Source organism: Penicillium manginii, assembly GCF_028828005.1.
Source record: "Penicillium manginii strain IBT 31320 chromosome Unknown utg000006l:1.0-4164085.0:1.0-4166146.0, whole genome shotgun sequence".
NCBI classification, from domain to species: Eukaryota; Fungi; Ascomycota; class Eurotiomycetes; order Eurotiales; family Aspergillaceae; genus Penicillium; species Penicillium manginii.
The window spans coordinates 3,848,444-3,863,996 of NW_026643107.1; the positions used below are offsets into that span (position 1 = coordinate 3,848,444).

Here is a 15,553-nt window from a genome sequence, read left to right on the forward strand (position 1 = left end):
CATCGATTGGGTGACGTTGCCTTCATTGAACTTGAACTTGAAGGTATTCGTCTCATCCAGTCCGCTGCTTTCAGGGCTGTGCAGCACTTGATCCTCAACTTAACCCTTGATCATATCTCTCCCGAGGTCCAATCCACTGCCACCGTTCTCTGCCTGAAACATCCACGACTCCACGCCACACCGCGCGCCCCGTCGCGCACTCCATCATGGCCAACCGACAAATCACACGGCGCATCGCCATTAGCGCAGCAATTTCTATACTTATCGTCTTTTTCCTCTTCATCCGACCTCAGGGCCCACCGAGCCCAGCCATCCGAGCACCCGGCCACATCACGCATAATGCGCCATCTACGGGGATCACAATCCAGGAAGAAACATTGAAGGGGGCTGTCGTGATGCCAAAACTAGGCAATGCAACCGCAAAGTATGTACTGACAATAATCCTACCTGGGGCTCTGTATACATGTGGCGCCCTTCATGGATAACTAGCTAATCACCGCCATGTTACCAGAGCTGAACTCGGGCGTGCGACATGGAAATATTTCCACACGGTGATGGCTCGATTCCCTGAAAAGCCCACGGAGGATCAACAAGAAGCTCTACGCTCTTATATCCACCTCTTTGCTCGACTATACCCTTGGTACGATCCGCCCCTGTTATTGCATCCTTTCGCGCTATTACCCCCATTCCCATGTCGTACCAGTTCCCACGGGAATTCTGCTACCCCCGCCCCCGCAATACCGATATAGCATGCCGAGATTGGGTGACTGAGCTAACTGTAAAAATAGCGGTGAATGCGCCGAACACTTCCAGCAGCACCTGACCAAGTATCCACCGCAAGTGTCCTCGCGCAAAGTCGCAGCAGGCTGGGGCTGCTTTATTCACAATGAAGTTAACGCTATGCTGGACAAGCCGGAATTCGACTGCACCAACCTGGGCGCATTTTATGATTGCGGATGTGCCGAAGATGAGGAGGGTGAGGGTGAGGGCAAGGGCGATGCTGATCACACTTCCACCAGGACGGACGCAAAACATGACCCCGCCCAGGATCACTTGGCCGTGGAGATCTCGAAAGAACCGTAAGTTGCTTTCAACAACCACTTGTGTTGATAGCTCGGGCTGATGAATTTCCTTTAGCGCCACTCGTGGTTAAATTGGGTTAGTATCATAATTTGGCGTTTTTTGTTTCTGTGTTCAAGTAGACATCCGCAGAGCTGGTCTCTTGTACATTATTCTTCTTGTCTCATAATATTTATATACCCATTGCATCGGAACATTTCAAAAAGCGAACATATCCAGTGCTTCGTAACAGGTCGCCCAAATAATGAGGAATGCGCTTGGCCTTGACAATCACGAAGTGAAGTTTCGAGCTTCCCGGTAGAGAGTGTAGATACGCTGCTTATTCCTGGGGGAAATGCACAGGGCTGATGACGAGGGGCAATACTAGTAGCATAAATGAGTGTATTACTTTTGTAAAGAATGGCGTTGTGCCTAAGGTAAGGAGACATTCTTCAAACTTGAATCAAACAAGAATCGCCTTTATAGAAAAGCCAGCTTAAATCTTCAAGGGGCTTGACCTGTTCATTCCCTTTCAATCCCAACCCTTGTAAAAAAATCCAAATATTGTTACTTCAGACCTTGCTATCGAATCGCTCATAACTAACGGAAATCTCATCCGTCCTCTCAATACCCGCCGCTCCCTGAAGGATGTTCTCGTCGCTGGTATCTCGAGAGTGATATTTCACCATCGTAGAATTCTTCGGCTCAAGGACCGAGTCATTCGTATTGGAAATTGAGAACTTGCCGTACTTTCGAGCACCGCTACCATACATAGGCAATTTGTAGGAAGTTTTGTCGCCGCTGTTTCCGATGGAGCTGTCTTTGCCGTCTTTGCCGTATCGGACGCGGATATAAAGAGGTCGAAGGACAGGGATAGATGAGCACATGATGGTAACGAGACTTTCCGTAGCGGACCAAATGAGCATTGGAACCGTGTCATCTATTTCAAAATATTGTTAGAGACTCGTAATTTTGCGGTGGGTTGAGGGTTGAAGAGCTTACAGATGTACTCAGAAGCGTCGAGGCCATTTAGAGCAACAGTACGGACAATACCACAAACGCCGGCACTATGATTCCCTTGTGAGTGGTAGATTTTCCAATCTTTGGTTGGTTCAACTCACAATATTCCGAGACTCAGACCACATGCGACGGTGATCTTCTCCTTTCGTTTCATATTGAGATCCCAGACGACAAACCACGGAAGAGTGGCAAAGGCCAAATCGGCGGCTACAAACCAGGCTGTGAAGTTTTGTATTAGCGTTCTGAGTGGAATACTTATACTTGAGTAGCTTTCGTGGAATACCTACATCCAACTGTATAGCCGACATTGGAAAAATTGATCCAGCAATGTCCAGGTGTTGTAGGATTCCAGCTCTTCTCGACCGGCGAGCACTGAACAATAACAACTATGCTCGCAAAAGAGGTGATAATGGCGGTAATGCCAAGACAGACATAGATGAACCAGATTTGAATCTTGTTTCGCACAATTCGAAGTAGGAAAACGCCGACAGCGGCCTTTCCAATGCCAATAACCATTATACCAGCCACCTGGCTAAACAATTCGTATTTTATAGCAGTGAAATAGATGACTGGATCACCGACATCAGCGAATAGCCTACCCAGGCCATAGTGAGTGGCTATAGTGACGAAGATTGTGTAAAGAATGTGGACGACCTGGGACTGTCAGTCAGGGGTGATCTTATAAAAAGCCGTAATTCACTTCTTACCAGCGCCAGAATGCAGATATAGTCATCAGAACCGACAGCATTGAGAATCTGCTTTCGAGTATAGAGTCTGAGTGTTACAAAAAGAGCGAATAGTACGGCCTCAGTCCAGAGGACGCCATTCACCATAGGACCCAGCCCGCCGTAGTAGCTCATTTCGGTGATGGGTATAGTGAATTCAGATGAAGAAAAGAATGACCATCGGGAGTAGGATGATCAAAATGAAAGCAGGAATGACCGTCAAAGAAAGATCTTAAAGAGAATAGCTATGCTGTATTAATATGAAAATGTTTATGACCTGTAAGTTGAGCGACAGGAATCTTTCCGGCGTTCGACACGACTCAAACAGACCGGATTGATCTTCTGCATTAGTGAACTTCGAGTTCGAGTTGTATCCTGCTTGCCTTGTCATGTCGATCCAAGGTACAGTACACACTTCCTTGGTGGATTTCATAGTTGTGACCCGAGCGGAGGTTAACTGCCACCCGCAAAGTCGAAATCAAAAGTACGTCGGAATAATTTGGCAAATGTGACCTGTAGGATCCACTTTCTAATTAAGGACCCATGAGCTCGTGTCAGAATTGACATGACAGCCATTCCCACGAGCTTGGACAATGTGTCCTTGAAGCCACCGACCCACATGGGCCATCCTACTCAATTCTCATAGGTTATTCCAATGTCGATTTTCCTGTCTGAGGTACGTCTGTGGAGCTGTCAAAAAACGGCGGCGGAGTTTATTCTGCACGGTCACCCGGTCCAGGCCCACAACAAGTTCGAGGGGCTTTTCCCACCAGCGGGTCTGCTCTTTAGCTACTTCGCACTGTTCAGGTGGCGATATGCGAAGAATTGAGGATGAGGATGACGAAATATATCGCTCCTTTTTTGGCACCGAAAGGCAGACCTCAAACAGCAGCAAAAGTTTATATGAACGTGGCTCCTTCTTTCAGCTCTTGACAGCTCCTCATCAGGGATCGGTAACTCAATTACCCATACTATCGTCTCCAGAACTGATTTTCGCTACCTGCACTCTCTAGTTCTACTTCATTCCTAGCACTGCGGCGAAATCCAGAAAGTTTGGTGGTAGTCAGCAAGCTTCAATGTTAGATCAAGCCTTGGCTTCTTCTCACCCGGATCCTTAATCCCGAATGAAGTAGAGTGCTTTTGTGAACACATAAGTAGGACAAATCGGGATGACCGATTTGGTGCATCCTCCGCTGTGATAGATCGCGAGGGAGTTGATCGATTCCTGGCCGAGAGGCAAGGCCCCACGATCCACACCATCACCGCGATATTCACAGCATGTAGCCACTGAGAAATATGCGATCTCTTTGTACGGAGTTCCAACCCCCTGGTCACGGTCTCAAGACTCGAGGTGGCGGGCCGGATAAGAACGATCATACCAGACTTGGACTAACTTTAGTCCAAATCCCTTCGCTCGGTTGCGGGTTCCTTTCCCCGAAAGCGCGGGCCACTATCATGAGACTATTAGCCACCTCTTTCAAGTTAGTAAGAATTAAAGTGGAGTCCCACTCGGGCCAACGTTCGCACGTACTTCGTTGACCTGGTGGTCTGTGTCAATGGCATTGGTTGCCCTCTTTGTGCGATGTATAAGTTCAGAGGTGGCGGGATTTGAGGTGCGCAAGCTTATAATTGAGTTGATGGATCACATTAGCTATAGCTGTCAGTAATGCAATACGCCTAATTGAGCAATGAACAGCGGACACGGGCCTCGATGTAGGACCATGTCTAACGTTTCAAAGAGGGAAACAGTGGGGAACCTCTAGCGTGGAGATAAATCAACCCTTTGGGCTTTTCAGTGCCATTGGCCTAGGATTGGCCTCCCGGGTAAGCCGTTGGTCTCACTCGATTACTTTGAGTTAGCTAATTGAGGAAGCGTCTGTGCTATTGCTTAAGAGGAAGCCCCCTGGATTTTGCGCACTACTATCTGACAATCTCTTGTGTAACTTGTTTGAACCAGTGCATGATTGCTATATATTAGGGAGCTTTCATAAGACTGGATTAGCTCAGTACTTTCTCACTTTTAATTGACTCATATATCGCCCACTGCACAATAGAGTCTATATTTGGCGATTCAAATATGACGTCTCAAACTCAAGAAATCATCGCCGCTCTCGATGGGGTTCACCCTGAGGCATTTGGGGGAAATGAGGTGGAACGTCTCCAAGTTCGTGCGGCTGCACGTCGACTTCTTGCAAGGGTGGAGTCACCGTACGAGCGTGCATGGGGCTTCTGCTTTGAGCATCCTGTCGTGTTTGCTGCTCTCCAGACCTGTATCGATGTGGGACTTTGGAAAGCCTGGACTATCTCGGGAGGTGGTGAGAAATCGATTCTTGATCTGGTCAAGTTGACCAATCCTGCCGTGGACACAAACCTGCTACGTGTGTTTCTCCCTATCAGACTCGTATGCCGAAGCTAATCAGTTGCAACAGGGAGATTATTTCGCCTCCTCGCAGCTTTCAACGTAGTCGAAGAGATTGGTGAGGACAAATTCAAACCAACTCCGTTTTCACTCGCCATTGGAAATGAGTCCACCAAGGTCCGGGCTTCGCTCCAAGCGGCGTAAGTAGCCCATTACACGGGTCTAATACTTCTCACTAATCACCGCTTCGCGTTAGAACCAACCAATACATACTAGCCGGTCACAACCTACCGAAATACCTCGCGAAAATTGGTTACACCGAGCCTACAGATATTATGGTGAACAACTACTCCGACTCGGACCCGGATGGTCTCAACTTTTTCGGTCGACTGCAAGAAAGTCCTTCCTACTTTAAGGCCTTCACTGGTCATATGGAGGCGTGGACAGCATGGAAGACTCCATGGACCAAGGTATATGACACGGACAAACTTCTTGACGGTGCAAATCTAGATGATGGTTCTGCATTTGTGGTTGATGTTGGTGGAAACACCGGCATTGACATCTCTCATGTTCATGCCAAGCACCCCAATCTTCCTGTCGGCTCTCTTGTTTTGCAAGATCTGCCCGAAATTATTGTCAACGCTCAAGTTGACAAGAAAGTCAAGGCCATGTCTCATGACTTCTTTCTTCCCCAGCCTGTGAAAGGTGAGTCTCTTGACAATCTTACCCAGTCACTTATATACTCACAACTAATAGGAAGCCGTGCTTACTTCATGCATGCTGTTCTGCATGATTGGCCTGATGACAAGGCTAAGCATCTGTTGGGAAATACCAGGGATGCAATGACCAAGGGATACTCCAAGTTATTCGTTTACGATATTGTTCTCCCGCCTACGGGAGCGAGTATTAGTCAGACTACGATGGATGTTAACATGATGTCTCTTCTTTCAGCTTCTGAGAGAACCCAAGGTGCTTGGGAGAGCCTCTTAAATGATTCTGGCTTTAAGATCATTAAATTTTGGCCAGATCCTCAACAATATGAGATGGTCATAGAGGCTGAGGTGGCCTAGATTTGAGACCTTTTTCAATCATCTTGTTTGGATAGGAAAAACAACGGTTTTCAATTTCGGTTTTCCAATAAATGCTTCATAATTTCAATTCCCGAAGCCGGGATTGGACGATACTGTCACCCTCTCCTCTGCATTTTTCATCGAATGCCATTAGAAGAAAACTAGACGAGAAAAGCGCTCCGTTTGAACCAGGAATGTAAAAATCAAGAAACAGTCACCCAGTGAGCACATTCTGTTTAAATATGAAAAGCGTTCTTGAAAGATGTAAGATATCCGAACCAACGTCCTGGGGTGATCTTCGACGGGTCAGCAACTGGTCAATTAAGTTACAAAGATTGTTCAATAAGATTGACGTGAACAATAACGATAGCCGCACCCGTCAAGTTTCCACTTCAATGTGTATCCATGATCAAAGTGCAGCGGTAATTCTGCGTGAGCCGGCTCCACGAATACGATAGCCGCAACATATGCCACAAAGGCAGTAAATAAAACCAGAAACTGCTTCATTCTGAGGCTGATGCTGATCGTGGCTCTAAAGTCTTAAGAGATTTAGAAAGTGAGGTTCTCCTCGTATTTTCGGCAAGATGATGGGTCCATTATATTTAAAATGCATTCAAACAGCAAGAGATGAGCGATATCCATACTTGTAGACGTGAAAGCAACTTTGGAACTTGTAGTATATAGATGCTTTCGGCAATTCAGAGATGTTCCATCCCTCACTGTCTCGGAAATCGGACTTGTTTCGCGTTCCATCTGCAAGGTATTTACTGTGAGGTTTTATGGCTCTTTTATCCTTGGCAAGAATCTATATTTCCAGTATGGATTCCTTCGATCCATGACTCATAAAATGTCTTCCATATCCCTTGTTCCCTCGGGGAAAATCTCGGGGTTGACGGGGTCCCTCGGGACCGATAAGTTGTATCTTGGAGAAACTTGAAGAGCCTGTCAAGTGGCAGATACCTAGTACTAGGTAAGTCGTGCAATGCTAAACAACCTGAACAATCGAAAATTTCTTGGGAAATTGTACTGGGAGTAGTACTAGTACTCAGGTATTGAAGTGTATAATATTGAACACATAGTATCTTACAGTCCAGATGGTTCGAGTCCTCGCTCGTACTAGTAGTACTAGTAGAGAACTTATATTAAAGTGGGAGCTTGGGAGTGACACTCATTCCTATCAACTTGGTTCTATGCAGAATGGTGTTTTGGAAATTTATGAGACTTGTAGTACTAAAGTAGTGATAGGTGGAGGTTATGGTTGACCGTTACGCGAGGCCCATGAACTCACCAACGTCAAAGGACAATTACATGGTGGTTCGAGATTGTCAATATAAGCCATCCTCATGTGTAGATTTTAGTAAAATTCAGGCATTCTCTTACGTGGCTCAAAATCTTGATTTTAAACCAATTGAGTTTATTCGAACAGTCAATCGGAATAAATAGGAGAACGAATGTGATGTAGCGAAAGCGGGATCGTGAGTGGTGAGGGGCCACCCCACCGGGATTTCTCTGAATTGGGCCATCAGGCATAACGATGCTACTGCTTCAAACTAAAGATCTGGGATTTATTCGTTTGAAACATCAGATACTGAGGGAATTTTGTACTAATTGGAAGTATTATGGGATAGTTATATGGGTATTCATTCAAAAACCTTGGAATGCGAACATCTTCATAATCCAACTTCGGCCTCTGCAGCTTGGAAGTTCGACGCTAATTCCAAGTTAGATACAAATACTTTTTTTTTTCAAACTGGGCAGATTCAGCAATATTAATTATGATCTACTGTTAGCTGCTGCTAGGTACTAGTAGATGCTAATGTTAATATCTAGGAACTGAATCACTGGTATTTATCCGACGCTCAAATTTGGTTTAGACTCATTATAAGCCCACCTGTGTCTTGGGCAGACATGTTCATTTTTGATTTAAAGCTTCCGAGTCAAAAACTAGCCGAAATAAAAAATCGCAAGATGATATCAAAAAAAGCGAAAAGAAAAGGCTAGAATATGAAGACTAAAAGCTTACGCAAAGTAATTAGAAAAACAAAAAGCTTACCAGTATTCGATCTCGCTAATGAATAATCGCCAGCCACCTAAAACTAGTTCGGTTTAATTCAAAGCGAGGCAGTTGCCGGTATTTAGTGCGTCCACTGGATTTCCTCTTCCTAAGCCCTACCGGCTACTCAAACTCAAACTACCCTATCAGAAACTGTTTACAAGGGCATCGGCAAATGAACCGTTATTCCGGGTTAATCATGAAGAGAAATGGGATGTCGGTTGTGATCATGCTATGTGCCGGGCTAAGTAAGCTCCACTAGTTACCCCGGATCCCCGCATGCTCCTTCATGTTGGTTGAACTCGGAGTTGGTAACCCCGACAAGGCGGCTTCCGTTTCCTTTCGAGGCTAGTTCGGAGATATGAAATATAATATGTGATCATCTCGCATCTGAGTCTCATTTGATAAAAATTCACGATTCCTTGTTCTTTGCCCAAGCACCGTGCCGGGTCGTATTCACGATGGATATCTCCAAGGCTGACTCTAAGAATATTGAGCATTCATCTTCTCATCGGGGAGATGATATACCTAAAAAGAATATGGGGCCAATCATGCGATCCCGGGAAGACGATCTTGGTGTCTGGCAGTGTGTGAGACGATTCAAGCATGTGTCGCTCATTGCCATGACCGCGGCGTTTAGCGCATCACTCGACGGCTACCGTAAGATAGTTCACTGCGACTTTCGAATACGAGCGATGTGACCTAACGGTATGCAGAAATCAATCTTAATGGTGGTATTGTCTCCAACAAAGGATTCATTCGACAAATGGCCTCCCCGGGTACCTCGATCATTAAAGGTAAATACATCTCCGCATGGGGAGGCATCCAATCCGCCGGTCAAACAATCGGCCAGATTGTAAGTACTTCTTAGTCTTCCCTTCCCGCAAACGATCAATTAACAAATTTTCATGCAGATGCTCCAATATGCGACGGAAAGATTTGGCCGAAAGGCTGCACTCTATATCATTTGGGTTGATCTTGTGATTAGCGTATTTATTGAAACCTTTGCAACAAGATGGGATCACTGGCTCGCAGCAAAACTTTTCTCTGGAATGGGCGTCGGCATGTTGCAATCAACCATGCCTCTTTATTTGTCTGAAATAGCCCCGACGCAGTTGCGAGGTTTCTACATCAATGCGTACAGTTTGTAAGTTGGGAACAGAAGTTATTAACCTTCATTTTCTAACGATTTCTAGTTGGTTTGTGGTCGGCCAGATCTTTGCTTCAGTGGCATTGCAGAAACTTAGCGCGAATGACCCGTATGACTTCCGTGTTCCGATCTATACACAGGTTCGTCATATCTTCATCTCTTGTGGGTTGCTCACGGAAGAGGTTACTAAAAGTGCTTGTTTAACTAGTGGGCTATGGTGGGTGTAATTGCAATCATCTTTGTCTTTATTCCAGAATCACCTTGGTGGTTGGTGAGCAAAAACAAAATCGACGAGGCAGCTCAGATCCTTACGAGGTGCAATGGTAATGTGGAGGGATACAGTGTTGACGAGCAGATTGTGCGTCATTTTCTCACCCCTCTCAATGATATTCAAGCAATTTTCTGATCCCGTATTTAGGAAGTCATGACTGCCACAGTCACAGAGGAGCGTATCCTCGCAGAGCGGAATTCGGAAGAGGGAACATGGGCTGTCTTTCAAGGCCGTAACCGTCTTCGTTTCATCATTGCTGCCTGGCCTAAGATTGCTCAGCAGCTTGTCGGTTTGTCTGTCTTTAATACCTACGCAACATACTTCTGTGAGTAATGAATGTGCTTCGCTTCTCTTTCCCAAAAGGCTAATACCATGAAAGTTCAATATGCTGGCAGCAAAGATCCATTCATGGTCACAGTCATTCTATCCTGTGTCCAGTTAATATCCATGATGGCAACTGCAATCACCACTGATAAAATTGGACGTCGTCCACTCACAGTCTACCCATATGCAGTGACTTCGGTCTCTGTTTTGTGTCTTGGAATTGTTGGCTGCTTCGATTACACCAAGGTGGCCTTAAGCTCACTTCTGGTAGGTGTCCAAGTATCGAGTTCAAATGAGCAACTTGCTGATTGTGCAACATAGATCTTCTTCGCCTGTTTGGCAACTTTGTCAACTACCGGTGCATCTGCTATTGGCTACGCCTATGCAGCTGAGATCCCCCAGCAACGTTTGCGTGCAAAGACAGCCGGCTGGGCCCTTGCATCTTCGAATATGGTTGCCATCATGTTTAGCTTTTGTACGCCTTTGATGATCAACAACGCACCAGTTTCTGCGTGGGGTGTTAAGACGGGATTCTTGTCAGTTTACAATGATGCTGTTAAATACAGTTAGAGTGTTCTTCAAATACTAACTGACCATTCTCTTAGCTTTGCTGGAACTGGTATGGTTGCAGTGGTTGTTGCGTGGTTCATTCTCCCCGAGGTGACATGCCGAACACCGGCTGAAATTGACGAGATGTATGTCACCCAATGCTCCACCCTCACTATTTTTTGTAAAACTCCAGACTAACCCAGCCGGCTACGCTTTCAAGGTTCGAAAAGAGAGTTAATCTTCGGAAATTCAAGGGGTACGTCACCGAGGTACAAATGCGCTCGAGTGAACAACGCGAGGGTCACGAGATGGTCGCCGCGGCTTAGGTCTATCTTGAAGAATGAACGAACGCATGGAATTATAAACTTTGAAACACTAGTACTACTGTTGTCTATTACACTCCATGGAGAGATAATCTTGCCTCCCAATTCGGGTTGTTGGCGCAGAAGACACAATGAACAGAGCGATACTTTTCAGACTCATGAATAAGGCACGAACCAAGGAATATTGATCAAAGTTCATTTTTTTTTCTTTGTCTTCTTATCCTCTCTCTCTCTTAGCCAGAGGTCCACCGATGTTAAATTTTGAAGTAGACCCTCAAGGAGCGATCCAAAAATATTGGTGGATACCACGGTCCCCGAGGTCCTCATATTGCTACCAGGGTATTATTTTAACGCAATCCCAAGGTTTCAAATAAAAAAAAAAACATTTCTTTTCAGTCATGAGTCATTAGAACATGGAATTAAGACTCTACTCTTTCGCCTCGCCTTCTGATACACTAATTTCAAGTTCCTGAGACTCCGCATCGTTCACCAGACCTTCCTGCTCCTGACTTCCATCTTGCTGTTCCTGGGGTTGTTCCTCCCTCTGTTGTTCCTGCGCCTCCAAGGGAGCTTCAGCTTGCTCTTGTTTACGCTCAACCTCTTCTTCCTTCTCCTCAGCCTCTTCCCAACTATCAACAACCTCAGCAGGAGTCTGTGTACGCAAAGACTTGCCAACACCAACGCCAGACCGAAGAACAAGTTTCTCCTTCTTAGGCCCGGAACCAGCCGTATCGATATGACCGGCAAGCGCAGCAAACATAGAGCGATTTCTGGACGCATTCGAATAAGTACTCTGAATGGGCGTGGTACTCCTAGTACTAGTGTTGCTAGTCTCCCCCGGTCTCTTAACCCGAGAGGCAACCTGTGCCCATCCGTCCGAGCTACTACCGCCGGCCTGTGCTTTGGCGGCGTCACGGGCGCTCTTGGCTTCTAAAGCGGCAACACGTTGTGCTTCGCGCTCCTTGTTCCGCTCGCGCTCGCGGAGTTTCACGCACTCTCGTACGCTCATACCACCGATGCCGATGGTGGTCTCAGTTCCCAGTCCGAAGACGGGTGGTGTCCATGTTAAAGGTTTCAGGACGAAGACGTGGCGATGCGGCTCTGGATCATGACTTTCTGTTACGAATCCCCAGTCTGTGGCGAGGGAGTGTGTAAATCCGCGAAGAGTTGACTTTGCAGGCTGGAAGCGGATAGATCGATTCGATGTATCTATTGCCAGGGAGTGCAAGGTCGACTCGAATGTCTGAAGGGTGGACAGTGAGACTGTCGAGGCCAATTTGATGTATTGGTCTAAAGTTTCCGTCGAATAGGGGAGATTGTTGGATGTGAACGCCTGCACGGTGGTCTGTTGGTTGATGTCGACACCCAGAGCAGAAGCCAGAGATCGATTGCGCTCTAAACGTGAACATTCCTCATCGCAAGTCAATGGCGTGAGTACGGGCAATCTTTCCGGCTGTTGGACCTGTCCTTTGGAGACGACTGCCTTTGCTGCATTGCAGCGGCGTTCCTGGCGCATCCGTCCGCATCCACATGTTACTGTGTGCATGGTCGGGCAAGGCGTCTTCTCTGGACAAGGGTAAGGGGCATGACATTGGTCAGAACAAGGGTGATGACAGAGAGACTTGCTCTTTCCACATGGTTGTGAGCAAGGCTTGTCTGCATCTTCACATTGTCCTGGTCGGTGGCAGTCTTTCTTGCAGAAGTGTGATCCGCATTTGAGCAGCGCACCACAAACCTGGCCGCAGCGGGCGTCTGTGAGCCAGCAGGGTACGTTTTTCATTACCCGCTTGCCGCAAAGACACTCCTTGTCCGTGAGAAATGGGCACTTGGGGCAAGACTCATCATCGGTGTGGCAATTATGTGCTGTTTGAGGATGTCCACAGGCCTTGGGACGTTCGCAGGGGCGCGAACACGGGGGCGGCTGCGTGCCACATGGGAGAGGGGGGGTATAAAACTGATCTTCCGCAGTTACACGAAATTTCATCAAAGATTGCCTCTCGACAAGTGTTGCAGGCGCCCTTGTGACAAAGCTCAGGGCAGGTGTGTCGACCGCATTTCAGCGTTCGACCACAAACACGGGTGCAGATGTGTTCAGCTTCAATATCTTCTTCAGCGGGGCGAAGATGAGGTTTGAGCTTTCGACGGGCAGCTTGGCGCTCAATCGCCTTCTGCTCTCCGGGGCAACACCTCTCCGTACAGCTATGACGTCCACAATGCAGACTCGCCTTGCACTGCCGGAAGCACTGGGGTGCATTCATATCACCCTGGTGACAGATACTCATTGACGTGTTGCGACCGCATTGACATGAAATCGGAACGCGACGAGTACATGTACCGCAAGATCCAGTGTGGCAGATCTTATCACAAGAATGACCACAACGCAGCATCTTACCACAAGGCTCGAAGCAATTGGGGATCTGGTCCTCGCACGATGTACGCGGGGTATATCCCGGGACTTCTGTCAATGGTGTTTTACCGCATGGACAACGAGAAATCGTGTCCGGCGAGCGAGGGCAGTGTGCCGGAAGAGAATCTTGAGGGTGACAGTCCTTCTGACAGAAATGCACGCCGCAATCGAAGGGGCGATCGCAAGAGTCAGGGCAGCTGAAACAACCGATCCATTCTTCGTTAGATCCGTCGTCCTTCATCTTCTCGCTATCCAGCTCCTCGTCCTTGGAGCTACACAGCATCTCTGTGTGCACCTTTCCACAATAACATTGCGCATCGATCTTGACTTCGCATGCACCACATAGACCCTCGTGGCAGGGAAGGGGACATGTGTGTTCTCCGCATGGTAAGAGGTCGCCACATATTTCCCCGCAGCTCCAGCCATTTTGATAATCGGTATCCTGGCATCGCTTCGAGGATGAATTACGACCACAAAAGCAATCTTGGGTAGGTCCCATTGAAGTACAAGGAGCACAAGGACCCGCATGACAGGTTGCATCGCATGGGTGGGGGCATCCCTTCCGAGCCCGTGAACAGGTCTGGCCACACGAGTGTGGAGGTAAACCAGCCAAGGGTCGTGGATCAGATTCCTTTTCACACCAGCACGTATATGTGGAAGGGAACTGCTCATGTGACAGATTGCAGCCAGGGCAACGCCATGCCTTGGGCGTAATAGAGCCTTCTGCATTTTGTGGCTGTCGCGCGGCAGCAGCTCCTTCATTAGTAGACCATTTTTTGATACAACTCAAGTGAAACACGGTCCAACAAAGTTCACAAGACCAGACTTTGGACCTTCTTCCAAGCTCGCTTGTACATATGGGGCATTCATAAAGGTTGTGAGCAATATCTTCGTGGATACGGGTGGCGATGTCGTCGGCAACAGATTTCGTCGTGACCTTGGGCGGCTTTTGAGGCGGCTTAGACTTTTGTTTCCCTTTGCCTTTGCTAGCTTGTCCCGAAGCTGTAGAAGAAGGCGGGGCAGATGCGGGCATACCAGGCACAAAATCCGGCGCATCGGCACGGAGATTGGCATCTGGGTCTGCGGGTCCTTGGGGCTCTGTTTCGTCTTGAGCATCGTCGGCTTTGGTCAGTCGGGCCCCAAATCCTCGTGCTCTCATCCCCCGAGACTGCCTTTGTGATGTTTGGTCCGATTGTTCGGCATTTTGTGCCTGCCCGCTTTGTCGAGGTCCATTGCCACGCCCTCTGCGACTTCCAGATCCCCTGGTTTCTTTTTGCCCTCTCCGCGAACGAGACGGTTCGGTTGTTTGGTCGGTGGGCGCAGCTCGACCTGGTTGTCCCTGTTGGTCTTGAGGAGGCTGGTCGTTGGCTGTGGGATTAGACTGGCCTTGTCGGTTTGCGGGGCCCTTCCCACGGCGTCTATGCCTTGGACGAGCGGCCGACGGAGCCGGTGGGGCCGCTGGTACAGTCGGAGCAGCTGTGGAGCTGGACATGGTTTGAGAGACCAGCGCAGGCTGGCTGGAAAATGTGGTGCTGCTCATGCAGCGAAAAGGAATATCGAGGTGAAATGGATGGAATGATCGACGGAATGGTGATCAAAGGGTCGAAAGCTGCAGATTTGTGAATAATAAGCAAGTTTGATCGATATAGGAGGCCTAATGTGAATGGTGAAGCTCACAGGACAAAAATAACAAATCGGAAATTATACAGTGAGGCCCAAAGGGCGAAAAGAATTGAGGAAGACGATGGATAAAGCATCGCGCACAATTAAAAGCACCAGTGGGCATACTGGCAGAATGCAAAGGCGGAGGGAAGGGCGGTCACAAGTCGCCACTTTCCCGTGACTCAAACCCAGTCGAAGTGACTCATACTTATTCGGATACCTAGGTACTATTTTTCATGGATATTTCATCAGGGCTTCTCAAGTGCAGAATTAAGTGGGGAATGCACAATCCGGAGGAATCTGTGGCCTAATTTCTTTCATGGAATTATCCTAGTGTGATTAGAGGAAAGCATTGAATTGCTTGGAGCCCTGGAGCCATATGTGTATTTCTATAAACTGGATCGCAGGATAGAGCCCAACTAGTAGTTCAGGTCATTGAATAAATCACTGGCAGGCATTTAAAACAGTTTGAGGACTCGGAATTGATGCCCAGAAATGATGCCCAGAAATGATGCCCAGAAATTTAGGGCTTGCAGAAGCATCGAGTGATGATAGTCACAGTACTCAGGAGCCATAGGTAG

The 15,553-nt window shown here is 47.6% G+C and overlaps 6 protein-coding genes across 6 annotated transcripts; 3 read left to right on the top strand and 3 right to left on the bottom strand.

Annotated features, from left to right (window-relative positions):
• Positions 1-206: 206 nt before the first annotated feature.
• N7533_009811 (flavin-linked sulfhydryl oxidase ERV2) lies at positions 207-1,153 on the top strand (the record flags this gene model as incomplete). Its single annotated transcript, XM_057106461.1, has 4 exons — positions 207-424; positions 512-640; positions 789-1,079; positions 1,138-1,153. 4 exons carry the CDS (start codon positions 207-209, stop codon positions 1,151-1,153), a joined length of 654 nt encoding a protein of 217 aa, XP_056957910.1.
• A 478-nt stretch (positions 1,154-1,631) lies between these two features.
• On the bottom strand, positions 1,632-2,939 carry N7533_009812 (uncharacterized protein; the record flags this gene model as incomplete). The annotated part of the gene is made up of 5 exons (XM_057106462.1): positions 1,632-1,999; positions 2,062-2,126; positions 2,181-2,298; positions 2,367-2,733; positions 2,787-2,939. The coding sequence occupies 5 exons, from the start codon at positions 2,937-2,939 to the stop codon at positions 1,632-1,634; spliced, it is 1,071 nt and encodes a 356-aa protein (XP_056957911.1).
• Positions 2,940-4,881: 1,942 nt separating this feature from the next.
• On the top strand, positions 4,882-6,233 carry N7533_009813 (uncharacterized protein; the record flags this gene model as incomplete). The annotated part of the gene is made up of 4 exons (XM_057106463.1): positions 4,882-5,182; positions 5,234-5,363; positions 5,420-5,868; positions 5,920-6,233. The coding sequence occupies 4 exons, from the start codon at positions 4,882-4,884 to the stop codon at positions 6,231-6,233; spliced, it is 1,194 nt and encodes a 397-aa protein (XP_056957912.1).
• A 2,514-nt stretch (positions 6,234-8,747) lies between these two features.
• On the top strand, positions 8,748-10,906 carry N7533_009814 (uncharacterized protein; the record flags this gene model as incomplete). Its single annotated transcript, XM_057106464.1, has 10 exons — positions 8,748-8,946; positions 9,003-9,142; positions 9,201-9,433; positions 9,483-9,576; positions 9,645-9,794; positions 9,855-10,032; positions 10,087-10,298; positions 10,353-10,567; positions 10,637-10,726; positions 10,801-10,906. 10 exons carry the CDS (start codon positions 8,748-8,750, stop codon positions 10,904-10,906), a joined length of 1,617 nt encoding a protein of 538 aa, XP_056957913.1.
• A 424-nt stretch (positions 10,907-11,330) lies between these two features.
• N7533_009815 (uncharacterized protein) lies at positions 11,331-12,449 on the bottom strand (the record flags this gene model as incomplete). The annotated part of the gene is made up of 1 exon (XM_057106465.1): positions 11,331-12,449. One exon carries the CDS (start codon positions 12,447-12,449, stop codon positions 11,331-11,333), a length of 1,119 nt encoding a protein of 372 aa, XP_056957914.1.
• A 310-nt stretch (positions 12,450-12,759) lies between these two features.
• N7533_009816 (putative NF-X1 finger transcription factor) lies at positions 12,760-14,802 on the bottom strand (the record flags this gene model as incomplete). The annotated part of the gene is made up of 1 exon (XM_057106466.1): positions 12,760-14,802. One exon carries the CDS (start codon positions 14,800-14,802, stop codon positions 12,760-12,762), a length of 2,043 nt encoding a protein of 680 aa, XP_056957915.1.
• Between the last annotated feature and the right edge of the window lie 751 nt (positions 14,803-15,553).